The 26404-nt window shown below is 39.9% G+C and overlaps 4 protein-coding genes across 8 annotated transcripts in view; 2 read left to right on the top strand and 2 right to left on the bottom strand.

The window, feature by feature from the left end:
• The window catches only part of pitpnc1a (phosphatidylinositol transfer protein cytoplasmic 1a), a 51613-nt gene extending 38835 nt beyond the window's left edge, over positions 1 to 12778 (top strand). Inside the window, exons 3-9 of the mRNA XM_077532277.1 lie at positions 1521 to 1609; positions 2050 to 2057; positions 3268 to 3339; positions 5871 to 5966; positions 9388 to 9543; positions 9743 to 9806; positions 11724 to 12778. Coding sequence (XP_077388403.1) covers positions 1521 to 1609; positions 2050 to 2057; positions 3268 to 3339; positions 5871 to 5966; positions 9388 to 9543; positions 9743 to 9806; positions 11724 to 12037 — 799 coding nt within the window. The 3' untranslated portion in view covers positions 12038 to 12778. The remainder of the gene's footprint in view (positions 1 to 1520; positions 1610 to 2049; positions 2058 to 3267; positions 3340 to 5870; positions 5967 to 9387; positions 9544 to 9742; positions 9807 to 11723) is intronic.
• A 2241-nt stretch (positions 12779 to 15019) lies between these two features.
• slc25a19 (solute carrier family 25 member 19) lies at positions 15020 to 20328 on the bottom strand. 2 transcript variants are annotated; one of them, XM_077532199.1, is made up of 7 exons: positions 20174 to 20328; positions 19602 to 19754; positions 19276 to 19431; positions 17943 to 18113; positions 17507 to 17687; positions 17255 to 17385; positions 15020 to 16055 (listed from the first exon to the last, which is right to left on the bottom strand). In XM_077532199.1, the coding sequence occupies exons 2-7, from the start codon at positions 19731 to 19733 to the stop codon at positions 15837 to 15839; spliced, it is 990 nt and encodes a 329-aa protein (XP_077388325.1). In that variant the 5' UTR covers positions 19734 to 19754; positions 20174 to 20328; the 3' UTR covers positions 15020 to 15836. The 2 variants fall into 2 exon arrangements, with proteins under 2 accessions (XP_077388325.1, XP_077388331.1); XM_077532205.1 differs by having other exon boundaries at positions 19602 to 19749; positions 20174 to 20325.
• mif4gdb (MIF4G domain containing b) lies at positions 19651 to 23166 on the top strand. Of its 4 annotated transcripts, none has more exons than XM_077532218.1 (7): positions 19651 to 19823; positions 20948 to 21009; positions 21105 to 21185; positions 21250 to 21359; positions 21644 to 21799; positions 22233 to 22325; positions 22605 to 23166. In XM_077532218.1, exons 1-7 carry the CDS (start codon positions 19732 to 19734, stop codon positions 22830 to 22832), a joined length of 822 nt encoding a protein of 273 aa, XP_077388344.1. In that variant the 5' UTR covers positions 19651 to 19731; the 3' UTR covers positions 22833 to 23166. The 4 variants fall into 4 exon arrangements, with proteins under 4 accessions (XP_077388344.1, XP_077388352.1, XP_077388366.1 ...); XM_077532226.1 differs by lacking the exon at positions 19651 to 19823 and adding an exon at positions 20507 to 20649 and having other exon boundaries at positions 20968 to 21009; XM_077532233.1 differs by lacking the exon at positions 19651 to 19823 and adding an exon at positions 20550 to 20649.
• Positions 23068 to 26281, bottom strand: mrps7 (mitochondrial ribosomal protein S7). The gene is made up of 5 exons (XM_077532253.1): positions 26170 to 26281; positions 25510 to 25701; positions 24558 to 24621; positions 24269 to 24436; positions 23068 to 24125 (listed from the first exon to the last, which is right to left on the bottom strand). The coding sequence occupies exons 1-5, from the start codon at positions 26211 to 26213 to the stop codon at positions 23904 to 23906; spliced, it is 690 nt and encodes a 229-aa protein (XP_077388379.1). The 5' UTR covers positions 26214 to 26281; the 3' UTR covers positions 23068 to 23903.
• Positions 26282 to 26404: the final 123 nt, after the last annotated feature.

Genomic DNA, 26404 nt, shown 5'->3' with positions numbered 1-26404 from the left:
TAAAGGGTTAAAGCGCTTCTTGATGCAAGCCTCTCTGGACAATTGCACTTGTTTAATGATGCAATGAAGTGTGTGTGTCAGTGTGCGAGGTGTCTTGGCCGCACATAAAGCTGCATAATGACATGGAACAAGTCGACTATGTCGGAAAAATTCTCTTCTCCAGGAGAGAATTGCTTCACTGGCCCAGTCTCTGATTTTCATTTCTATAAAACTATTAAGATTCTTGAGAACAATGTGTTATATCACATTTTACTACTGATTTATGAGAGAAAATGAAATATGGAGAACTTCTAATGATAATTTTGTGTGCAACTTGGCTGCTTGCTGCCTCGCCTGATTGGCTTATTTTCAGTCTGCAGTAATGTGGGCCGAGCTTCATTTGGGCCGCACAGAACTGTTTCTGATGGATCTCAATAATGAAGCTGTCCATTCCCCATCAACCGTTACATCCTATAAGTGTCACCCGTATTTTCAAGTATTTTTAAGCTGTGACTTGAACACTTCTCATTGTAATGCCAAAGTCCAGCTGTGTCCTTGTTTCACCTTCTGACAGTATTCATGTCTGCTCAGTGAGGTGCCTGCAACCGTTAGCATTAAGAGTGCGTCATGTAGTTTTTATGTGCAAGTCTGCTGCAGGGTGTTGGGTGTAAGCAACATTAGCAGGGGCCATCATGAATGAATGACCTCTGGTAAGACTTTACGCTGCTGGATGCTTTGCAGTGCCTCTTCTTGGTGACTGTGACAGGAAAAATAGCGGACCTCCACATATTCACGGTTTGTCATTCAGAACTTTTTTTTTTTCAATTATTTCAGGAAAAACTTGCCTGTGCCATTTTCAGAAGTCTGAATTTAATGTATAGGATCGTTTGCCTAGTACATTCAGATCAGTGGCTGTGAGGCTGTGAGGATACATTTGAAATCTGATGGGTTAAAGAAACCGTCCCATTGAAAATAAATTTGAACATAATGGGCCATCACTAACAGATGGTGAAGGCCCAGGGCAGATTAGATCGAAATGGCAACATGTGGATACTGAAATCCGATTGGACAAAATTCAAAAAAATCTTAACATCCACAATATGTACAGGAAGCAGTGCAGCCAAGAGAAATGCTATGAATGAAGAGATAGACAGTTTGGAGTAAATACCATTTTGAATGAATGAATGAATTTTATTTCTCAAACACACTTAAATATCACAATAAAAGTAGTAAGTGAGTGTTTCTGATAGCATTTTGGCCAGCAAAGGACCACCAGAAAACACAAAAAGAAAGTTTTCTGCAGTTATAGCAGAATGACTTGTTTGCATAAGTGAGCATTTGGCACATTTTACATGCGTCCACAGTTGCTGTGACCATACCACAAATGCAATGTTCTTTACAAATGGGACATTATTTTTGTATTGTTTTTAAGGGCTTTCCAGCTGAACAAATTGTATTGCCAAGTTTCATTGTTCCAACAGAAAAATAAAAACACAAATGGTGAAATGTTTTTCACCCATGTTTTGTTTTCTGGGTTACAGCAAGCTGCCGAGTTGGGCCAAAGCGGTGGTGCCCAAAATTTTCTACGTGACAGAGAAGGCTTGGAACTACTACCCGTACACCATCACCGGTACTCTTCATTATTACTAAACATGGGCAACCCAAACAAATTATTGGGGAGATTTTTTTTCCCATTTCCTTTTGTGTACTGCAAATTATAAATAAATGGTTCAATCAATCGTATCAGCATAGTAGTAGGTAGTCTTGTATGCTACAAGGATTTAAATGTCACTCCAAGAGATGTGTATAGTGTACAGCTGACTTGGCACACCTTAAAGGTGAACTTTTGATTGCCTGTCAGCTGCACACTGATGTGAGTGCGGCTGCCATATAGATTTGTTCCACGTGCCGTCACATGCTGACGCGATATCGCGACGCCAAATGCTTTTACATCCAAATGCTGTTTTTTCTCTTCATCACTCACACTGTTTTTATTTACTCCTTTGTTCTCCTCTTCCTGCCACACAATCTGTCCATTACGCCAACAACCACCGCTGGGAATTTGATCAGAGTATACGGTGAGTACATTCAATGTGTGTGCGCATAAAGCTGCGCGAGTGAAAATGTGAGCTTCATTCATGACTGTTTCAATGCTTCCATTTGGTCTGCGCTCGTGAAATGAGGTGAAATGGCAGCAGTGTGTAAGCAAGTACAAATGCTTGGTCGCTGTACATTAACATGATATAAATGTAAAAGGGGGGTGTAATAGATGCCACAAAATAGCAGCAAAACACTTAAAAACGGAGAAGATCATAAAACACCAACATCCATGAACTTAGCATGTACACCATCGTGAACCAAGTCATCTTAGAAGATCTTCATGTTTTGGGGCCCAAATCTAAGATCAGCAAGTCGATACGAACGAATGAAGGGCAATCCAGCCAGCCCCTCTCGGCTATATCGTAACTTGTGAATTGATTTGAGCTGAGATGAAGCGCTAATGATTTGCTCTTAGACCTAAGATGGAGGAGGCTGTTCACTGAAGGCGGCCAGAAAACATCAATAGGGAAACAAAAAACAACAGCAGGTTGATCTTCTCACTTCAGGCCGTTTGTATGAGATAAAAATCCATCAGAATGATGTCAGGGAGACTCGTGAATCGCTGCAGCGTATATATGAGCTCGCTGTTTACATTTTGATGCAGATTCAATGGGGAAAAAAAAGAAAAAACATGAATGTTGTAATTAAAGTTGGTCTTGGCAGAGGTCTGGCGTTCGCCACAAAGGACCTCTCATGGTTTGATCAAGTGTTTTTCAGTTGCTCATTAAAGCTTGAGTGGCTTTTGCAGAGAGAGTGCAAATGCAATGAATGGTCTGTATTATCAAACATAGGTTGTCGTGCAATTATTGTTTTCTGCTGTACAGGTCGGTTTTAAAGCTTTTAAGCAGGAAACCAAAAAATACAAACGTAGCTTAGGCTTGTATGCGACGTGCTGAATTGATCAAGTGCCAAGTTCAGTTCAGTTGCATTTAACATTTTAGCACAAGACACATTTGCATTTTATATTTAAAAACTGTTTGGTTTTTAACTTGAATCTACATTTTTTATTTAATGTACAATACATTTTAATTGAACACTTGTTTAAGTATGAATTAAACTTGCACTACTGTGTTGATAATTTATAGGAATGATGTCATTTTGACGAATTTAAGTTGATGCTATTTGGAGAGCTACTTGTTTTTTGTTTTTGGTGATGGCGTAAAATTTGAATTGTGTGTGTCTCACTAGTGCTCGTTCCTGCCCAAGTTCTCCATCCACATAGAGAGCAAATACGAAGACAACAAAGGGAGCAATGATCACGTGAGTACAAAGTTACTGAACGCTTGCGCAATATTGCCCGCTATTTGATTGCCTTTTCTCCTCATATTCTTTGCTCTCTTTCTCTTCAAAAGCAGCTTAGAGAAGGCTTGACTAATTCCGTGCTGAAATGTTGTACATATTAGCGAGAGCAGTTAATGGCTTGTCAGAAACATGTGGGGAAGAGGCTTCAAATTTGAGTGCTGACGTGAGCTGGTAAAGTGTCTGAAGGTGAACGTGAAATGGGCCATGATGCGAAAAGGAGGATGGGAGTCCTAATTTAATCATAAATCTGGATTTTAAAAGTGAGGAAGATGAGTGGCAGCCCTTGCATGTGCCAACTTTCATTTAGTTCTGTATGACGATGACGTGATTGCTTCTTAATTATTTACGAGCCAAGCAAAAAATAGGAATATGAACGTTTCAATGTTATCTGAAACTCTTTTCGTTTTTCAAGTCTCATTACCAGTGGTGCTAAATAACTAAGTACAAATACTTCATTAACAACAGATTTTGTACTTGTGTATCTGTATTTCTTTTCTGCTCAAGGAGATAAATTCATACTTCTGCTTATACTAGTCTTTTACACAAATATCTGTACTTCTACTTGAAAGTGTGAGTCCTTTTGTCACTCCGTTTTACTCATATCCAGTACTATGAGTTTTTTTTTTTGTGTGCCATTGGTCACATTTTACAAGACGAAATCGTGACCCTCAGTTCAGAAAAGAGGCCCCAGCACCACCCAGTGGCCAACGAGGGGCATTGCAGTCTTGTCATTCTCACAGTGTCACAAATGGTCCACATTTGCGAGTGTTGTAGAACACTACAGCAAGCGAGGTAGTTTGACCACCTCCACCCAATTCTCAAGCTTGCAGTGCGCCCACCGGATGACACCTGACCCACCAAACTCTGTTCAAGTGCCAAAATGTTTGTGGTGATGTTTATTTAATTATCAATTTCACTTGTAGCTGCGCTTTCATTCTTTCATCACAGCAAATTCTGTGTCATAGAACAGATAACTTTTGTATTGTTGTGTGAAAAGGAATCACAAAATGTTGCCAGTTGGTTGTTGCATTTTTTGGAATGTACAATCAATTGAAACGTAAGAAAGCTCAATCCCACCAGATGCTAACGGTGACATTGGCGCTGGTGGTTGCAGCTGTCCACATGGAGCCATTCACGCTTCAAACAACAACATAGAGAAGTTGAGGACTTTCTAATTCCTTCTTTTAATTTGTGTTAGGAACCAAATTTAAACAAATTAGAAAAGTCTCCTTTTCGAGAGCTCTGTGTGAGCGGCGATGCACGTGAGCAAATGATTGACAGATTCTTCTGACCCGCCTTCTGTCTCTGCCCTCTCAGATTGGTTGTTTTTATTCACACTGTGATAAGGGTTAAAATTTAAATTTGTGGCACAAGGTGATGGCAAATGGATGATTTTTTTGCAGAAAACATTTAATAATATATCATAAAGACAGTTTTAACATACATGACAAAAAAGTGTTTGTTTTTTTAAATCACTGCAATCTCCAACTTTAGAAAATGTTTTTTTATGTTTGCTTATAATGTATGTACACATTAAATATAGAATTAAAAAAAAATGGCTGTGACACCTCACCTTGCTATGATTTCACCTTTGTAAATTACGAGTGTTTTTCCTCTCAATTCTAATTTGCTTATCAATCCAAAACTCAAAAAAAATATTTACAATTGTTCAGTTTGTGAGTTTTTAGAGAGGGCAGCACGGTGGCTGACTGGTTAGCACGTCCGTTTCCCAGTTCTGACCACTCGCCGGGTTCGAGTCCAGGCTCCGACCTTCCTGGGTGGAGTTTGCATGTTCTCCCCGTGCCCGCGTGGGTCTTCTCCGGGTACTCCGGTCTCCTCCCACATTCCAAAGACATGCATGGCAGGTTAATTGGGCGCTCCGAATTGTCCCTAGGTGTGCTTATGTGTGGATGGTTGTTCGTCTCGGTGTGCCCTGCGATTGGCTGGCAACCAGTCCAGGTGTCCCCCGCCTACTGCCCAAAGCCAGCTGGGATAGGCTCCAGCACCCCCTGTAACCCTTGTGAGGAATAAGCGGTCAAGAGGATGGATGGATGGAGTTTTTAGAGAGAGATTGTCTTATTTCCACTATTTGCAGCGGACAACCAGTTCTAAAAATTCACTTCCTAATTCATATGCCGAGTCACAAAAGCAGAAATGAGCGGCAAGATCATTTGTGTTTATTATTGTGTGTGAGATAACAATCACATTCTGTCACACACTCAACAGGCCGCTGGGGAGTTCTCATCTAATCTGGGCTGTACTTTTAGGAAATTATTGTACCATTCTGCCTCCTTCATGTATTTCATGTATTTCAATCTGGCTCTCCTGTGATACAATTTGACTTTCAAGATGCCCCCGCAACCACACAAACACGCGCACACAGCGTGTCTGGGGAAATCACAGCCCTTCAGCCGACACTTTGTCAATGGCCGAAAGTGCATCATTGATCGGGCTGTCGTCACTTGTTTGAATTGTGCCTTCCTATGCAGATATTTTGCAGCGAGCCCAGAGATGAGGAAACGGAGGTGTGCTTTGTGGACATCGTCTATGATGAGGTTCCGGAGCGCCACTACAAGGATTCAGAGGTGACGACGATGCTGTCTCTAATTATTTTAAAATTCTGTTTAGCAAATCACAAGCCATGGTGTTGCCCTGTCTAATTAAAGAAGTCCCTTTTCTCACTTCAACATAGTTTCTTGGCACCAAGATGGCACATAATGGCGTCAAAGCACTCATTTTCTATTAAACAAGGCTTTGGCACCATCTTGTGGCGCCTTAGGACATTTCAGAAAGAACACAAGTGAACAGTGAATAGGTTATTTTTTTCAGCAAATAGAGGATAGGTTAACAAAATAACAAAAACACTGTAGATGTCACAAGACAACACCAAAGCACTACTTTTATATGAGCCAGGCTTTTAATAGAAGTTCGTCCTCTCACTTCAACATAGACAATCTGTTCTTCACTGAAAGACCTCACTAATTTATGTGCTCATTCTGAAATACCCAAAAATGCCACAAGATGGCACCAGAGCACTAATTTTCTTCTAAACAGCGCTTATTTGCTGTTCGCCTGCGTGTCAGAGATGGTTGGATGTAATTGATGGCGGGACACAATCCAACAATGCGACTGGAGCGGTTTTTTTTTTAGCCGACAATGCAGCTTTAACCAAGCGCCCCCCACCCCAATCTCAGTTGGACTCTCGATCGTTACTCGTATAACCGGCGCAACATGTTTCCGCAGCGCCCACTCTCCCCGCGGGGACGAAGCCACAGTCCAACGCGTCAGCACGACAAATGAGAGCAGCAGCTAGCATAGTGAGTCTGCAGGGACCACTGATTAACGCACGTCAACTTGATCATGAGTGCGCTCCCGTCGAGCAGCTTGTCTGTGCTCATGTGCTTGTGGCCATTTACACGCAGGTGGTGCTGCTTTCTAGAGATATTGAATGCTGAGAGAGCTGCAGTAAAGCATTGACCTACATTTACAATCTTAATTATTCATATTTGCTGCGGGAAACTGAATGAATTTATTCCAAACAGCCTATTCTATTCACATTGGTAACATTTATCTCAGCTGTACTGCTTCCAGTTCATGTATGTAGAGTGGCGGTTTTGTGGGGTGGGACGGGGGTCTTAAACGTGCCTGTGGCACAGTTGTTTGTTCTGTTGTGTTTTTATTGCTGTCAGACGATTACATTTTTTCATCAGATTAATCACATCTTAGAATTTTGATTAATCATGATTAATCACTGACTTAAAATAGGCTTTTTTTCCCCCAACATATTTTGCCCACTAAATTTGAAGCGCACCTGGCTGTTATGTGTTAAATTTTTTTGACATTTAATGTTACAAGGACATCTTCAAAAATTTATATTCACTGCACACACTCATCCTGCTTTTTCTAATCAATTAATTATTTTCATAATTTAAAATGGGGAAAAAAATGACCTACAGCATATGTAAATATTTATTAAATGCTTTACTTTAATGCATGTAGTTATGTTTATTGCTCAAACGCCAACAGCTACCTTTAACGTAAACATCCGCTGTTGGCTAAAAAGGATCATCTGCTGTCAAAATTAATAGTGTGATTTATCTGTGGGATTACAATGCAATATTTTTTTGTGATTAAAGCAGCTATATGTAAGATTTAAAATTTCAAATCTCTACTGCCACCTGTGGCCGAAAACAAACTGCACGCTCGTACACGCTGCGCACACTCGTACGTGCACGACCTCAATACTGAAGACTCGGCTCTTCATATCCAATGAAACTATGTTTTCAGAGGTAAGAAGTTTTATAATGTTATACAAAGCTGGCCACTTCACGGAATGAGACTCTCGATCCCCACTAAACAATTGATGTCCACGGGACGTGCAGATCATATTGCTTTAGTCGGTCGAAGTCCAGTCCTGTGCTGTACTCCAAAACGATGTGCAAATTAATTGGACCTCATTCCGATGTTAATATGCAGTTACATATTGTAGTCACCCCGCTCGACGGACGTCAACCTGATTCTAGTCATTATTAGTGTATGTTGCCCCCAGGCTAGCGTCATTGTGCATGAGCCGAAAGGTGGGCTGTCGGTTATGGAAATTGACGATTGTGAAAAACATATATAGACCCATTCACTACTTAGTGTGATACGGCCGTGAATGTTATCGCCATTCAGTAGTACCGTTCACATTCCGTTAGCATAATGTAGCTACAATAGGCTGTTTTCACGGAGGAAAATAAGGCGACATTTAGCCTGATTGAAACGCCGCGGAATGGAACGTCTGTTCTTCATAAAGTCATTCTGTTCTATTACATTCAACTTTGCCGACCCTTTCACGCTAAATGTTGCCGTCCACCTCACTTTCACCCCAATAGTTACGACCGAGAAGTGATCGATCTTGAGGTTACTGCTATTTGAAAACAACACATTTTCTTCTAAATGTCAAGATACTCGCTTCTTACCTTTTGGAGGAGAAAGAAAGCCAGCTGTGAATCACTTTTCTAATCCAAGTCCGATCTCAACTCTCTCCACCGCTGAAATGTCAAACCAATGTTCACTCTCGTTCTTGCCCGACGTCGGTCACTATCAAGTTTAGATTTATTTATTTTTTTCGTGGCACTTGACATTGTTTTCATTATTCTTTTTTAAGCAGCCTTCCGCGGAGTAACAGCGGGTGTCTGGGGCAGCGAAAGTCTGTACTAGTTCCGTTTTTGCGCGACAGGAAACAACTGACGATGACGCGCATGACGTCACATCCTGCAGACAGAGGGCGGGAAATTCGAAGGATTCGGACCGGACGCTTCCGAAATAATATTGGCCAGAGGCTTGTGGGAGTACCCATTGTGAACAGCGAAGATGTTGATCTACTAATTAGAATATGTTTCAGTCATAAATGGTCAAATAAAAAGGCTATTGTTAAGATATTTTGGGGGGAAATCCTACATAGAGTAGCTTTAATTAATTAGTGAACGCTTTAACTTTGACAGCACTAGTTTTTATGTAGATGTTTGGTTTCTATAATTGATAGTGGTGGGTTTAAGAGGTGGATTAAGTAAGGCCTGCCAACACCGAGTGACGCAACGTGTACTGGTTGCGACATTTCATTCAAATAGACCAAACAAATAAACCAAACCAAACCAATCAAAATTGTATCCATGGTTGAACGGCTTTGTAAAGTTACTGTTGTCTATCAGTTAAAAATCCAAAGCAAACTGTATGTTTCCACTTGTAACTAGAAATGTACTTTACTAGATAGGAAAGTGAAGCGTGGGGAGTCTGTCAATGAACAGAACCAACAGCCTCTGAGGGGGAAAAAACAAAACAAAACAACTACTTTTATACTAGCCAGGGTGATAATCTGTCAAATAGAAGCTCATCATCATAACACCTGGAAACAAGATGGCGCTAAAGCACTACTTTTATATGAAACATGGCTTTGGCATCTGAAAGTTCTTATTTTGTGATTCGAATGAATGGCTGTGCGCTGTCTGTCTCGATCTCACGTAGGATTTGCGCTATTTCAAGTCCAAGAAGACCGAGCGTGGCCCCCTGCAGGAAGGCTGGATGGACACCCAGGACCCCGTCATGTGCTCCTACAAGCTGGTCAGCGTCAAATTTGAAGTGTGGGGCCTGCAGACACGCGTGGAGCAATTTGTACACAAGGTTTGGATGAGAATATAGGACATTTGTTAAAAAAATAAAAATAAAATGAAAAATCCGGATGTTCAACTCATGAATCATCGTTCTTCTCAGGACTGAATACAAAATATTTAGGCCATGAGAACATCGAGAGCACTCAATGCTTGATTCCCACGTCGCATCCTTGAACCGCCTCTTGACACTTTTCTTCTTTTGTGCTCAGGTAATACGAGATGTTCTGCTGCTGGGACACAAGCAAGCCTTTGCCTGGGTGGACGAGTGGATTGGTGAGTCGCAAACCGTTCCGTAACTGACTGACACGGTGACACCATTACCGTAAAGTAAATAGCATTCCTGTGATTACAAGGTCCTGCAACACTGTTATGAATGAGGGACAGATTTTAGTTTCATGGACAAATGTCACAGTGGCAAAAAAGGTGGGGGGGTGCTTGCTGCCATTTTGAAATCACTATTTCACTGTAAAGACATTTTATTGAGTGGCTTTAATTCATTTGAATATATCAGACTTGGTAAAAGGTGATCCAGACCTCCAAAAACAAAAAGGCAAGTTCATGGAGGAATTTGAAGAAATGCTGTCAGTCATCTGTAGAATTTTGTATATAATTGATACTTTTGGTCTCTCACAACACGTAAAAGGTCACATTCTTGATCTCATCATCTCTAAAGGTGTTATCTGTTGAGATGATCTGTTGATCTGGCTATTCCATATCATTTCTGTGTGTTCTTTGAAGTACAAACAATTCCAGAAGTTCAGACAACCACTGTCTCTATTCAAAAAAATAAAATAAAATAAAAGGTACACAAATGAGAACACAAGCACAATGTTTCTGGAATTAATGGCTGCATCACCAACTGTAAATGCAGAGACGGTTGATGAACTTCTGGATAAATTCACCTAAAAAATCTCAAATGTTCTGGATGCTGTTGCTCCTAATAAAATTAAGACCATTTCATCTCGACCTAAAACACCTTGGAGGTGTGCTACCAACATCATGACTTTGAAATCAAACAGAGCGAAAGTGGGGAAAAAAATGAAATCCAAGTTTATTTTGACCTGTAAAGACAATGTCTTTGTCATTTTAACAAAAAGTTAGTAATAGCTAGACAACAACGTCTTCTTCCTCTTTCGGCGTTTCCCTTGAATGATATAAGATTGAGCACTGATGCAGGGAAGGTATCAGTGCTCGTCTTGTTGGACCTCAGTGCAGCATTTGACACGATTGATCATAATATACTGTTAGACAGGCTGGAAACTTGGAAATTAAATGGAACAGTCCTTAAATGGTTCAGCTCCGACTTGGAGGAAAGGAGTTACTTTGTGACCATTGGAAATTTTGAATCTGATTAAATGGCCATGACATGTGGGGTCCTTGGACCCCTCCCACTGAGCCATAGACATCTATTGAACGTCTCGTTTAAGCTTAGACCGAAATTAGCCCGTCTATAATTGGTCTTATGTTTTAGCCCGAATCTAGACGACACAATTAATCAAGTAAATATTACATTTTAAATTAAAGAAATACCTCTAAGTTGTATAAATGATGGCAAAATGTTGGATTTCTATGTTTTAAACAGTCATTGTTCAATGTACAATGTATTTAATATTTAGACTTGATTTAGACCAAATCTGGACAATTACGCTGAAGTTTAGATTTAGACCAGATTTAGATGTCTAAATCAAGACCTATATTAGTTTTTTGTTTGTGTTGAAAAACGAGCTATTAACAGTAGAGGTGTGCCAAAAAATCGATTCATAAAAGAATCGAGATTCTCATTGATTAATTGAATCGAATCGATATTAATATCCAAAAATCGATTTTATTTAAATTAGAAATGAAGAAGGGGGAAAAGGCAGTAGTAGCCCACATGCTGTTTTTGTGGAAAAAGGCACTTACAATACAAAATTAATAAATATTAAAACAAAACAAAAAAAAGACACTTTAATGTCTCTATTTGTCATTTTGTCTTGCAAAGCAGACTGGAGTAGATCATGACAACGATCTGTAAATTGAAGGAGAACTCATTTGTCAATCAAATAATTTTGATTCGAAAATCGTTTGAATCGAGAATCGAAAATCGATTTTGAATTGAATCGTAGACCCAAAAATCGTAATCGAATCGAATTGTGAGACAGTCAAAGGTTCCCAGCCCTAATTAACAGTGATATATGTCCTCAACGCCAGACATGAGCATGGAGGAGGTCCGAGAGTACGAGCGCGCCACGCAGGAAGCCACCAACCTGAAGATCGGCACCTTCCCGCCGGCCATCGCCATCACCGAGACGCCGCTGCCCGCCAACGCCCGCAGCGGGCCCAACAGCGCCCCGTCCACACCTCTGTCCACCGAGGCCCCCGAGTTCCTGACCGTGCCCAAGGACCGCCCCCGCAAGAAGTCGGCCCCGGAGACCCTGACCCTGCCCGACCCGCAGGGCCGGCGGGATTCCATTTTCAAACTCCCCAGCTTCTTCTCCTGGAACTCCGGCACGCAGCCCGAATGAAGGGCCGAGGACGCCCGGCACATTCCGTAAAATAGCCCCTCGGACGGCGTGACGGCAGTCCGAGCTCCCATACCCGCCGCAGAGCATGTGGACAAGCAGCCTGACGGTACATCCGGGAGGTTCCCAAGACGGAGACACACAAGCCAGAAGCACCGGCGCCCCGTTAAGTGTAGCATACATTCCTGACTTAGAAAAATTTTCCAGAAAAGCTTAAGGTGTGGATGATTGCGTACGTTGTCATGATGTCACATGATCCGCATATGGCGTACACTTGTTTTGCTTCATGAGCTGGTGTCGTGCTTGACACGTGTGTCTGTATTACTTGACGAGTGTGACTTGGGAGCGACTGTAAATATGCTTCATTAATATACGCCCGTTATTCACAAGGGAACTGGGACCGAGCAAAAATGGACCTCCGAAAGAGGTCTATAGTCCCCACAAGATGGTACCAAGGTGCTAATTTTGTCCAATTGAAGCTCCATAATTCACTGCAACTTAATTCCTCGGCAACAAGATGGCAGCAAATCACTGCTTTGGTCTAAATGAAGCTCTTGAACTCACTTCAACCGAGTTCGTCAGCAACAAGATGGCAGCCAAGAAGTTTCAACTCAGCTCAGCATGGTTCAGCATGCATTCATCAGCATTTTTATACGATAGTGGCAAAGCACTACTTTTATTGCTGATCATATGTTCCAAACCCACTTCACAAAATCTGTGATACAGAAATAATAATAATAAAAATAATAATTAAAAAAAAAAAAAAAAACATTTTTACTACTCCCACACACCGGAAATATTAAAACACAATTTTAAATACTTTGTAAATATATTTGGAAAAATAAACTGCTAGCCTAAAATGCATAGAAAATACTGTACATATTGCCGTGTCTGTGTACATGCATGTGCCTTTAAGAGGCGGGGCCTGCTGGCCTCCCGCGAGACAGCAGCGAATCTGCGTGAGCTGTGGCTGACAGCGGCTTCTATGTGGCAGTACTATTGTGTTTTACTGTGTTCCTCATATTCGACAAACAGCTGAAAAGTGCATCAGTGAGCGTGGCTCTCCTTTCCCACATGTGAAGGCATTACAGTAAGAGTAAACAAAAAAGAAATATAAGGTAGGAACACTGTATCCTCTGGTGGCGTCATGCTAATTAACTTGTGTATTTGAATAGACGCACAATCTGCCTATTTCTTGTGCGTGTCAATCACAGTACTTGTGTACTTGCATGACTTTTGAATTTGGGTAAATTGAATGTTAAGTGTGTTCTCATATTCTTTGACGTGATAGCAACTTTTCTGTGTACATTTTCAGCAACTTTGTTCACTTCCACTCCATTCTGTTCCTGAGGTTCCTGTTCTGTAAAGTCAGTGAAATAAAATGTTGCTGCATTCATATGAATTATTTATTTTGTAACGTAAGAACAAAAAATGGAACAATGATACATGATGATCATGTACGCATGTACTGAAGAGTTTTGTGAGTACAAGACGTTTTGCTCTGTAAAAATACTGTCACCTTGGATACATTTGATTGGGTTAAGAAACCGTCCCATTCCTAATCTAGCTGAGGTGACACTTTTGATTGGGAAGGGTAGATTCGACTGACTTGGCAACACACTGAGGCTAGAATCTGATTGGACTAAAAATCTAACATCCAAATACATATACTGGAACCAGCACAGTCATGAGAAATGCAACCAAATAAAGTGAAAGAATAAATTTTGTCAATAGTTTAATACAATTTCATTGGAAAAAAAAAATAGAATTTCAGTTGTAACTGTATATTACTTTGAGAAATTACAACTCACTCGTGGACAGAACTCTTTATTTATTCAAGGATCCCGATTAGTCACCAGTGCAAACATTCTTTATGGAGTCCACTAACAATTAATATAAAACCTCAATAAGAATTGGTACATTTTCAAAGCACAATTCAATCAACTCATTCCCTCGCAGCCATTTTCACTGAAGCAACCCCTTTTCGCTCCCGATTGTTTTACTGGATTATGACTGATTTTGCAAGGCCCATAGAATATTGTGTTCTGTTGCTTTAAAAACATACAAAAAGAAAGATTAGAGTCTCTTCTTTGCTAAACTCAACTCAAGTTTATTTATATAGCGCTTTCAAACAGCCTGAACTGTCACAAAGCGCTTTACCGAGAGACAAAAAATACAAACATAACATAAAACATTAACACCAGGTATATTTACATCAGTTTCCGTTTTGCAGCAATTAGCATTAGAATACAGCTAAGTTTCATCAATATTCATATTCCTGGTGAAAACACTGGCAAAAAGAGCTTGTTGCAACATGGCCCTGGCTGAGCTCGCATATTCTGCTGCCATCTGGTGGCCATTTTTTGTAATAAGTACAATTGGTCTAAAGGAACACAAGACTTATGAAAAACTACCCAGCTATTCTGTGAAATGGTTCATTTCAACTCTTCCCTGAAAAAAATTGTCAATTTACGTTTAGCAATTATGATTTTATAGCGTTTCTTATACGTTTGCGTAAAGTACAGTATTGGCCATTTTGGACAGTCACGTTATCATCGTGGAGTGTTGCGTGTGTAAAACGCGCAAATACGGCCAGGATAATGGCGTTGCACACAGTATGTTTTTATTTTGATACTTTTATTATTACGCTGTAATTCTTTACACACAATGCCTAATCCAATAGGCTACTGGAAAATGAGTTATTAGTGGTGCGTTCTTTTAAGCCACCTCTTAATGTCAGAAGCTGCATCAAGTCCTTCGGTATGCTCATGCATAAAAAAAATAAAAATAAAATGTCAACACGTTTTGAATGAGGACAAATTATTAAAAAAAAGTTTTTACATGTTTTTGGGTTTGAATGGGTTTTAAACAACATTGCTTCAACTTACTGTATGTTCAGTTGCAGTTCAACAACTTTCAAGATAAAAACAAGAGTGAAAAAAAATCAAAATATTGACCCACAACCACCACTTTTCACACGGGAAATATATCAATATAGATGTTTATTGTGCAATTAAGTACGGTACACGACACACAATGTATAACAGCACGGCGGTGCCTTGACTTATAAATATCATCCATTCGATCACCATCTTGTATCACAAATTCTTCTGGTAATTCTATTAATCTATTCCAACCAGCCTAAAAGAGCAATAATAATAATAATAATAATAATAAAGAGAAATAGTTGATGCATTTTTTTCACTTTCCCGGTACTTTCATTGAACTTAATCTTAGTGGGGGGGTCTTTTTCATCACATTTTGAGAAGCTTTACCAGCTTTTCATAGGCAGATATTGACAGCTTTGAACTTATTTTTAGTATTTAGTGACACCTTCTGCTTAGTACATAGTGTATTACACACACATTGCTTCACTAAGAAAAAAATAAATTTTGGAAAACATACCCACAAAAAGTACAAAATACCTGTACTGTACATTCACTGCAAGGTAACCATGTGAACAGATGGTGACCAGAAGTTGATAAGAACACTGCTGCTCTCTAGTGGCAGATTGCCTGAACTCCACTCGTGTGTAAACAAAAACCAAATTTTATTTATTTTTTATTTTTTTACAAACTTTTAAATAAAGTTGTTGTGATGCAAATAAATAAACACTCAGATTGCAAAACAACAGTCAATGGTTAAACTTTGCAATGTTCTGTTTAATATTAAAATAACTCCATGATAGTATTCTTTTAATTTAGACACGATAATAGAATAATACCATAAATAGTGTATACAAAAGCACTGTACTGTAAAGAGTCCTGCCACCACACCTCCATTTTGTAACTCGCACCATTCGTTATCTTCCCGCAGCACGTTTGTTGAGGTCGTCGTCATTTCTCGGCACGTTTTTGAGATCTCGGCGCACGTTGAGGAACACTTCATACCAGAAGAAAGTGAAGCCGGTGGACAGGGCCGCCTTGACCAGGCTGGGAGAGAGGCCTTTAAAGAAGCCTCGCACGCCCTCCTCTTTGGCCATCTGCGCCACACAGTCTGCCAAGCCTCGGTAGCGCCGCACCTACAGGACACATTGTTGGAAAAATGGACTTTCGGTGCCTTGACTTACAAGTTTAAGTAATTCCATGACCACTTTGCATCTTCAAACACTTGTATCTCAAATCAACTATACCCATTGAAATGAATGGAAATGACGAGCTTTTTTTTTTTTTAAGAAGAAAAATAGTACTCTATATTATTTTATACCTTGTAAAAACATACATCCTACTGCGTGTGTTCAAATATCACCGAATATCTATGCTAATTATGTTCGCTCATTTATGGCATTTTTCAATATATGTGAGCATTAAGTTACAAACAAAGTTTTGTGGTTTGGTTACATGCACAACATGGAATTCTATGTTTTAGGTTTAGTTATACAGTAAACTTCCACTAGGTGGACAAATTAACAGTTTAAAGCAAGCACACCATCTTAAGATAAAATGCTTTGCTCGCAAATCAGTACAAAAACAAAATCTGCCGAGTGATGGCTCAAATCACGAAAAACAGAAATTGAAGTGCCACTGTGGTCACTTTTTTTTAAAACAAATAATAATAAACCCCATGACAGTTTAAAGGCAGGGTCTGATGTTTTGACTCTGGAAAATGCACAATATTAATACAGCATGTATACCCATGAAATCCTTCTTAATCTACACATCAATGCGTTACCGATAAGCAGCATTGACAATCCATGCACTGTCGAAAAAGAGTAAATCTTGGGATTGCATTTACTCGCTTCCGAGCGCTTAGTAGCGGCGCAGAGTTGGCCTGCTTGGACAGGTTAGTGACAAACAGAAAATAAAATGTTAGCTTGTTGATTTAGCGACATGCTAGGCTAAGTCACTTTGACAAGGGTAACTCGGCAATATAGAACGAGGGTTGAACTTTTCTTATGTCCTTAGATTTACACCTGGCATTGAAGCTGAAGCTAAGCTAAAAGGCTAATGTTGTTTTGAGCTATTAACCTTAACCCTGTCAGCGATCGCTGAGTGCGGTCAGGGGCAGGGGCCGTGAATGTTGAGCTTGTGTGGGTTGAGCCATGGGAGGGGTCCATTTTGAATTGCTTGTTTACAAACAGAAACGGTCAAAACTCCAGACTTTCTTTAACAGTAAATGCATATTATAACCCTTGCATCTCAAATTAAGCTAATTTGAGTGTGAGTTGAAGCTAGGGTGGAGAGTTTAAAATAAAAAAAATAAAAATAAAAAGAGACTGACCTGTCCAAAGTGGACTCTGGCCTCCTCGAAGCCTCCAACTTGAAGTCTCTTCTTGAAGAGGTCAAACGGATATGTGACTGTTTTGCTAATCATTCCGGCTCCACTGCCACAAACCAGACTCCTGAGGTTCTCTTCAACATACACACAAAAAAATGACATGGTCAGGCCACCGCCGCCTTTAAAAAAAAAAAAAAAAAAAAAAAAAAAAAAAAAACTTTTACTAAAAGCGTGATGTGACTTGAGTATACTGACCTCCCGATTTCCCAGCGGAAGGAGGCGGCACCAGAAGCCTTTTGAAGACGTTGTAGAAGAAGAACTGCAGGCCGGCGTAAGGAAACACGGCAATGAGCACCGGAGAGAGGCCTCGGTAGAATGTCAGCGCACCCTCTGAACTCCACATCGTACGTATGCCATCTGTCAGGTTCCTGTACAACTGCAAACACACACAATTAGGCTTTGTACGTTTATATCACATAGCATACACATTTCAATATTTACAAACAAAACACATTTCAACAACTCTAAGAGATGCTGTGCAAAAAAATTGCATTTGTAAATGTGCATAGTCAGATTTTTTTTATTTTTTTATTTTAAGCAACTCTTTGCTGCCATCTTGAGTTCCACTTGGGTGAGTCTGCGACATATATTCCCCCCGTGCTAAACTTGGAGTGTTGTGACCATCCCCCACCTTGGGCTCGCCCTGGGCGGCAAAGCGCGTCCTGAGCGTGTCCAGAGGCTGACACACCACCGTGGCCGAGCAGGCCGACAAGCCTCCGCACAGGAAGTGCACCCCGGACGTCTGGCTGTCGAACGCCGTCGCATCGTGCACCGCCTTGGTCAGAAACTCAAAAGTGGCAAACTGCAACAGAAAGAAAATGGACTTTTAACTCATTTGCTGCCAAAACATATAAATATGTTTTATTTTAAATGTTGTATCCCAAAGACGTATTTATACTTTTTTTTTTTTTTTTTTAATGCTACAGCATATAGAAGGCTTTGATACTGCCTCCAGGTTGACACAATGGTAGTTATTACAAAAACGGCCAGGAGGTGGCAGCAGAGTATAAGAGATCAACCAGGGCAAAGTTGCAATAAGCTGATTCCCCCCCATATTTTAACATTTTGTGAATAATGAAGAAACTTTGCTGTATTCTAATGCTAATTGCTAATTTAAAATCGGAAACAGAGAGAAATATACTTTTTTTTCCTGATGAAAGAAGAGACTCTAATCCAGGGGTGTCCAAACTTTTTCATTTGAGGGCCACATACATAAAATCAGAAGGACGCAAGGGCCACATAATGTTATGAAGAGAAATTGTGTTTAGTCCTAATAAATTATACAAATAATTAATTTGTGCTTTTGCATATTTAGAAAAATGCTACAGTATATAAACCAATTTATTTGTAATATGGCAGTAGGGTTATTATGGTTTCGGAATTTTTCATTTTAGTTAGTTTTTGTTAGTTTTCAGGGTGGTTCTGTTAGTTTTTATTAGTTTAGTTCTTTAAAAAAAATGCTTAGTTTTAGTTTAGTTTGTTAGTTTAAGTATTAGTATTAGTTTTATTTTTTTCTGAAACAATATTGTTTTTTGAATTTTAGTTTTAGTTTTTTCATTAGTTTTAGTTAACAAAAATAACCTTTAATGGCACCTATTTTTCGATACCCTCACTTCTTACTTTAAACATCTCCAAACATTTTTGTTTTGTTTATTTTATTTGAACTGAGTCAAATGCCCATTTATAGCATATGTTGCAGGCCGCTGAAAAATGGACGGCGGGCCCCAAATGGCTCGGGCCGTAGTTTGGACACCACTGCTCTAATCTTTGTTTTCGTAGGTTCCGTGCTTTTATAGCAATATATACAATAGAATGATTTGCTTGTTGTTTTGTAACTTAAAATGTTTAACGCTGTTTTGCTTTATGCACCTTTTTTTTTTCTTTGCATGGTTTCTCAATATCGCAGATATTCACCCATCAGGAGTGGGTCTTGACACGATTCCCCGGCAGGGGGTCAATTGTACCTGCACTGCTCCATAGCAGATGGAGAGCAGCTGTGCCGGGACGTGACCCTTCCAAAAAGCAGTGGGGCCTTCTTCGGTGTGAATGCAACGTGCCGCCTGAAATAATCCTGTGTACTTCCCTCCTGGCCTTGTCGAGGACAGACTCTCAATCTGAAGCTGGAAGAGAAAAGCATATTGACATCATAAACACAATACTGATGTAATGACAGAACCTAAATTGTCCATATGTGCCATGGGATTAACTGGCGACCAGTCCGCCATATCAGATGATCAAACACTATAGAAAGCAGATGGATGACTAATGTAACGACTTCACGTCACACTACCTGAAATCGTATTTTAATGACGTCCAAGGGGCTGATGAGGACTCGGGTCACCATGCCGGCAGCGGACCCCGCCAGGGCTGCCTCCTGGGCACTGAGCGGTACGCCCTGTGTCCTGGGGTCATAGCCCACCATGTCGCCAATCCCCCTGCTACGCTATGAAATAATTCTCATTTTAGAATATACAAGAATGAACGTGTGCTGGGTCATTCATCTAAAAATCAAGTAAGAATTTTCCCTTTGCCTCTCAGATTTTGAAATCTAAGGCGGTAGTCTTTTCGTTCCATTCCTAACCACACCTTTAATAATCGAGAGGAAAATGTAAAACTCTTGGTTGATTCAACACGCAGTCAACTTTCTTTCCATAATCATCATACGGAGATATAAACTAAAGTAAAACGGTGAAATTATTTAACAAAGAATCTCGGAGTTCTGACAGTTGTAATGTGAGAAATATGTAAACAAACCCGATAGTAGAGGGCATGTTTTAGGACTTGGCTAAAAGCTAAGCTAACAACGAGAGCATTTTGGAAAGAGGGATGCAACGATAACAACCAGAGTAGTCAATAACATACTTGGTTAAACTTGTCGGCCTTTACAAAAATACAAAAATACGCCTTACAATCCGCAATAGAGACTTGGAAAATCTGACATGTTAAATGAAAGCGGCTTCCACCGTCACTGTTACAACTACTTCCGGGTGGTGACGTCTCCCAGTATTGCTCAAAAACACTTCTCATAACATCGTAAATAACAAATGTATTTCATAAAACAACGCCATAAAATAATGGAAAAAAATGTAAATCCATACAAAAAAAGAAGTTATTAAATGTGATTTTTAAAAGCCTCATTGCACCCACCCTGCGACGGGTGTCTATCTTGTACTGACGTTGTATCTTTGAAAGACTACATTTACCAGTGCGAGTGGTCACATGAACTTTCTTGTGGATATATTTAATCTTTGAATGCCTCCAATACACCATACCCGTATGTGAGTGAAGACGTGAAGAATCTTCAATTAACTTTACGATTCACGTAGCATTTTCCAAATGTAAGTTATGAAATATAAACCGAATGTTTCCATTAGTCGACATTACACTCTTCTTGTGTTAATGTTAACTCCTACTTGTTGAGCACAACAAGCTAGTTTGTTAGCATCATGTTTGATTTAGACGTTAAACGTCTTTTTTTACACCAATGTTAAGAGGGAGGGGAGACTAAAGGGTGTTGTAGGTTGATTGGGAAGTAATAGGATTGGGTTTTAGTAATAGTAACTCATTTCTGAAAAGAAACGTGTATTTAATGTGACCCGAGTTTGCTCATGTTAATCCTTGCTCTGGACTCTGGAGCCAATTTGATGACACCACAGGATTTTGGAGCTATTGTTGTCTCTGCCTGCTAAATAGTTTAGGTAGGTGTTAGAATTTAGAATTTAAAATCCCTATACAATCTAGGTCTTCAAAAGTAAGAATGAGTGAATGATCTGTTTGGCGCTAATCTCCACAGCTATGGAAAACTCTCCAGAAGACTACAAGATCCAGTCATTTGATCTGGAAACACAAATGTTGCTCAAAACAGCCTTGAAAGGTGAAATGAACGCATGAATAGTCCCAAAAACGTGTCAATTGACTCAAAAAAAATTATCTTCCAGACCCAGGGTCAGTTAATCTGGACAAAGTGTCCAACATTATCGTGGACCAGTCGCTGAAGGACCAAGTGTTCAGCAAAGAAGCAGGACGCATCTGCTACACTATCGTTCAGGTGATTGCAAAATCAGGAGATGTTATACATGTACAAATGGCTGGTATTTCCTCATGTAAGCGGCCAGGGCTGTGTTTATTTGCACAGTTGCGAGGAGCAGGTGTCTGTATTTGGAGTAAGCCATTAAAAGGGTAAAAGCAGAGAGGCCATAATTTGTAAAACTGAATTTTCTGTTATAAAAATGTTTCCAAAATTCAATGGCGAAGAGTACTAAGCATCGACAAGTACTAGGGGTGAGGCATTTTGATTCACATTGTTGAGTGAAAATCTCATCTGTTGCACAGGCAGAGGCCAAGCAGAACAACGGCAGCATGTTCAGAAGGAATTTGCTGAACAGGCTTCAGCAGGAGTTCAAGGAACGGGAGGGTACCCGAGCTCGTTCCCTGCAGGAGTGGATCTGTTTCGTCACCTTCATCTGCAACATCTACGACTACCTCAAAGTGAGCGTGCAAACATCTACACTATGTGCATTTCAATTTTCATGGGATTGAATGAGAATGGCTCGTATGTAGGAATGGAAAAAAAGATTTGTTGGTTTTTGTTATAATTGGTAATATTTAATGTTATTTGTTTCTGTAAAGCAATTTGTGTTAGCTAAGGCTGTTTGAAAGCACTATATAAATAAAGATTACTTCAGTGGGAGTCAGCACATAGCTGGCAACATTTAAAGCTAACCAATGTAGCAATTTGCCCAAAAATATCTTTACAGTAGCCCTTTTATTTGACCATTTATGACTCAAACATTTTCTAATTAGCAGATAACACCTTTGCTATTCGCAATGGGTACTCCTGCAAGCCTCTGGCCCCAGAAATATGTCAGCATGCACTTGTTTAAAATGATAGTCTAATTCAATTGTTTGTGATGCTGCTCAGGTGAACAACATGCCCATGGTGGCGCTGGTCCACCCCGTGTACGACTGTCTGATGAGGCTGGCGCAACCCGACGCTCTGATGAATGAAGAGGAGGTGAAGAAGATTGCACTGTATTTAGACCAGTATGCTAGCTAATACTGTTGATCAGGCTTCTTGTCAATGATGATTTGTGTTGAATAATTTAAATTACTGAATGAATATCGGTGTTTAGGTGACATGATTGCCTAGATGTTTGGTTGATGCTATGTGATATATACTGCCATCTTGTGGCATCCATACGCAATTACAAACGTAGTCAATTATTCACAGATGTTTGCATTTCCTTGCCCTGTACTCACATCCACCTCCCGCCATCCATCCATCCTCTGGCAGGTGGACTGTCTGGTGCTGCAGCTCCATCGCATCGGCGAGCAGCTGGAGAAGTCGAACGGCCAGCGCATGGACGAGCTTTTCTACCTGCTGCGCGACGGCTTCCTGCTCCAGGAGGGCCTCACCTCCATGTCCCGCCTGCTGCTGCTAGAGATCCTGGAATTCAGGGCGGGGGGCTGGGTGCTCAGCGGCACAGCGCACAGATACTACTACAGCGAAATTGCAGACTGAAGGCGGCAAAAGGGGGCAATTGTGATTGTGGAGATACACCAGCAGTTTTCATGTACACCAGGGATGTGCAATAGATCACAAAGTTCATTTCCTGAGGTTCAGTCACACAGGCCCTTAGTTATTCTTCTATTTATTTATTGTAGTTTTATATATCTTGAAGGCATTTCTTTTATGAGAAAACATTTCAAGGTTGAAGTTGATGTGTGACAAATAGTTAAGGAAATAGGAATATCTGTTGGAGTTTCAAGAAATATTTTATTTTTTAAAGATTTTCATTGCTCTTCTTCTTGCATGTTTTCTTTACCAGCTAGTAAAAAGGAGTGTTACGGTTTTATTCAGGGTGATTGGTTTGTGTATATTCTTTATTTTGTATTTGATCCAATAAATCATAGCTTTAAAAAAAAATGTAGATATTAGCCTGACTTTGTCAAAGTGATTTATGTCCACTTTTACTGTATACAGATGCATCTCAATGAATGTCAGTCTCCAAAATTGTAAATAAAAAATAAAATTGGAGGGCGACATTATGCTCGTCCTCACGGACATTGAGTGTATGAAAAGTGGGATGGAGGAAAAGGGGGAAAAAAAGGGGCAGGCTTTGAGCATAGCCCAAACTCCAGCTCAGACTCCAAGAAAAGTGAAAAAACGAAGTTATTTTGAGTGCACAGACTCGCGTGCACCATGCATAAGCTTGAGTTGACACAGAGAGTGAAGATACTCTTTTAGCCAGAGGTGGCAGTCACGAGTAAAAATGTTAAAGTGCAGAGTTGCCAGCCATGAGTGCATGCATGTTACGAAGATAAGGTAGAACGGGCAATGGGGGAAGTTGAGAGACAGCTTTAAAATGATTCAGAACAGATTTTTTTTGTTTTTGTTTACTGAATCATGTTAATTGAATACTGTATACTAAGTCATTTGAAACAAAACAAAAAAAATCTACACTATTGTATTCTGATGTACACTGTAGTTCGTAATTCTTCAGGCCTCCAGTTTTCTGGTGCACTAATCACTAAAGGTGCCACACGTCACCTTTCAATATCAAGAAGACATTTTTTTGAGTCCCGTCCACTTCTACCACCAGCGGTAATGCGCGTATGCTCTGTTGGCTTCAGCCATCTTGTGCATATCAATCTTCCTCTTGAAGACATTTCCTTCCTTAACGAAGGCAGCCATCAGCTCCTGGGAGAGTTTTTCATATATGTGCGTGCGCCGGTGCTTGTTGTCCCTGCACTCCGTGATCATCCATTTCATTGCAAGGAAGCGCCGCCTGTTGTCTTTAAGCGGCACTGGAACCTGAGTGACGAGAGGGTGTTTTTTTTTTCTTCTCCACTTAAAACATGATTTTATTAGAAGTTTTTATGTGGCACCTGGTGACATTGGTGTTTATATTTGAGATTGTATTCGTTACTTATTAGTTGTACGCAACCGAAACTGACCTGGTAGTACTTTGCACCTTTCTGGATACTGGCAAGACCAACGGCAGGCTTACAGTTGTCTAAAGCTTGATGGAAGATGGCGTAAGGGTTGCACTCTATCTCCTCTCTCTTTCCTTCTGGAGCTTTGTGGTACTTCTCCACCTGTTGCCTTTTAATATGCTCCAATGTCTGGGAAAGGAACGGACAAATGTTCAACTGACTTGAAAAAGACACCACACTCTCCTTTCTAATTCAGTCTGTCATCCAATAAAGCCTCTGATGTTGTGAGTAAATAGAAGTGTGTTTATACCTCTGTCATGATCCCCCGTGCCAAAATTTTGTTTCCATGCTTCATCATCAAGTTGATGAACTTACTGAAAAACCAAAAACAAAAGGATCAGCAACAACACAGTGATTGCAAGAGTTACTAACAGTGGTGGGAAGAAACAATGAATAAAAACTTCATTACTGTACTTCAGTAGATTTTTTTTTAGGTGTCTAACTTGAGTAAATACTTTTCTTATGACTTTTATTGACTTCATTACTTTTTCTACCAATAGAAATTGGTCCGATTATCGCTTTCCCTTGGTTTTAAAGTCAAGTCATCTTTATTTATATAGCGCGTTCAAACAGCGCCACGAATGAGAATTTTACTTTTCTGAAGAGATTTCTAACCAGGGCACATTAAGATGGGCTGTTTGCAGAGGAGTAAACAAAGCTGACTGAACTTAATTGGGGCCAGTCGCTTATTTTTTGTTTTTTCTCCTTGGTGAGCAGAGAGGGGAGGGGTGAGCAGGTGTTCACGAAGGAGGAGGGAGGGAGCAAGATGAAAGAGATGCTAATATGAATGCCTTTTTGCTCAGTTTATTCATGTGCGTTGTCCTTAAGTAAAGAAAAAAAAAAAGAAAGAAAAATCACATTAGTGAGTACTACAGTAGTTAACAAAAGAAACACGAGTAGCCCATGAGTGTGTTCGAAATAGTTCACCGATGATGGGACACTATGATTTACTTTATTTAAGAATTTTAAAATTTATTTATTTAAACGCAACTCGGTATGTTTCTTAATGTACCAAATATTCTGTATTTAGTTGATATTTTGTTAAATGGGTGTGGGTGTGCTATTTTCATTTGCCCAAATATTTAAATGAAGGACATTGTAAAGATGTGATTTTAATAATGTGATATTATGTGCAATAGTCTTGCTCAGTTACCAGTCAGAATCTCAGGTTATTAAAGCATTCTAGAATGTATGTGAGGTACCTGACGACAGGATCATGGAAAACCGAGCTGGTGACGCTGCTTGTGGCCGCCTTGATTGGCCTCAGAGCTTTCAGCGCCTTCTTTTCCCTCTCCTCATCGCTGAGTTCTGTCTCTGGTTTGTCATAGGCCTCCCTCTTCACCTCTGGTTCCAAGTAGTATGGATTGTATCTGCTCCATCGCATCGCCAACACCCTGCAAACACAGAACATTCATGGTCATCATGTCAGGCATCCATGACGATTTGTAATGCTCTTTAATTAGAAAAATGCTACTGATATAATCAGGTTAAACTCAAATGTGTAAGAGAATATGAAATTATCGACACAAACATGAGTAGGTAGCGCCATTGAACCAACAACACGCAAGCTACTGTTGAACTTAATATATTGTGATGATATTGAAACAAATACGCAAAAGTAAGTACAGATATGAGGGGGATAAAAACGATCAAGCACATTGCACATGCATAAGATCCAGCCTACTGTACAGTCAAGTCAGGTAATCATGAACAGGAGTTTGACGATACAACGGAATTTCTCTAGTCTGTCCATTCAATTTTCCTTTATTTTTTTTATTTATTTAGAGTAGAGAGTCAAATTACATTCACTATATTGTTAGAAGAACTACGTATCTCGTTATAATTTAAAAATGAGACGAGACCTGGGCGTCCAAGGTTTTAGGAGTCCAGGGAAGGAAGTCGCCATGTTGAAAATGTCATGTCTATCAGGACCCCGACACACGTTTTAGTAACCCGTGCAGCTGCCTTCTGAAAATATAAATATTTATAAATCTGTTTTTCAAAATATGAATAACAATCAAAATTAGATTGTATTTTAAATTTGTATTTTATTTTAGTGTTGCTTTTAATCTGTATTTTGCCAAGAATGCCATTATT

This window comes from Festucalex cinctus, chromosome 1 (assembly GCF_051991245.1).
Source record: "Festucalex cinctus isolate MCC-2025b chromosome 1, RoL_Fcin_1.0, whole genome shotgun sequence".
NCBI lineage: Eukaryota > Metazoa > Chordata > Actinopteri > Syngnathiformes > Syngnathidae > Festucalex > Festucalex cinctus.
Note: the sequence above shows the minus strand (reverse complement) of the source record. Positions and strands in the feature narration are given on the sequence as shown.

Bases quoted from the DNA above. Each gene is read 5' to 3' on its own strand.
- mif4gdb (XM_077532218.1), top strand. From the start codon at position 19,732: ATGTCGCCAATCCCCCTGCTACGCTATGAAATAATTCTCATTTTAGAA. The intron at 21,186-21,249 runs GTGAAATGAACG...ATTATCTTCCAG, and splicing joins GCTCAAAACAGCCTTGAAAG to ACCCAGGGTCAGTTAATCTG. The intron at 21,360-21,643 runs GTGATTGCAAAA...TCTGTTGCACAG, and splicing joins TCTGCTACACTATCGTTCAG to GCAGAGGCCAAGCAGAACAA.
- mrps7 (XM_077532253.1), bottom strand. From the start codon at position 26,213: ATGGCGACTTCCTTCCCTGGACTCCTAAAACCTTGGACGCCCAG. The intron at 25,702-26,169 runs GTCTCGTCTCAT...CTGTGTTTGCAG, and splicing joins CTAAAACCTTGGACGCCCAG to GGTGTTGGCGATGCGATGGA. The intron at 24,126-24,268 runs GTCAGTTTCGGT...CTCGTCACTCAG, and splicing joins AAGGTGCAAAGTACTACCAG to GTTCCAGTGCCGCTTAAAGA.
- slc25a19 (XM_077532199.1), bottom strand. From the start codon at position 19,733: ATGGTGGGCTATGACCCCAGGACACAGGGCGTACCGCTCAGTGCCCAG. The intron at 19,432-19,601 runs GTAGTGTGACGT...TTTCTCTTCCAG, and splicing joins TCATTAAAATACGATTTCAG to CTTCAGATTGAGAGTCTGTC. The intron at 18,114-19,275 runs GTACAATTGACC...TTTCTGTTGCAG, and splicing joins TCTGCTATGGAGCAGTGCAG to TTTGCCACTTTTGAGTTTCT.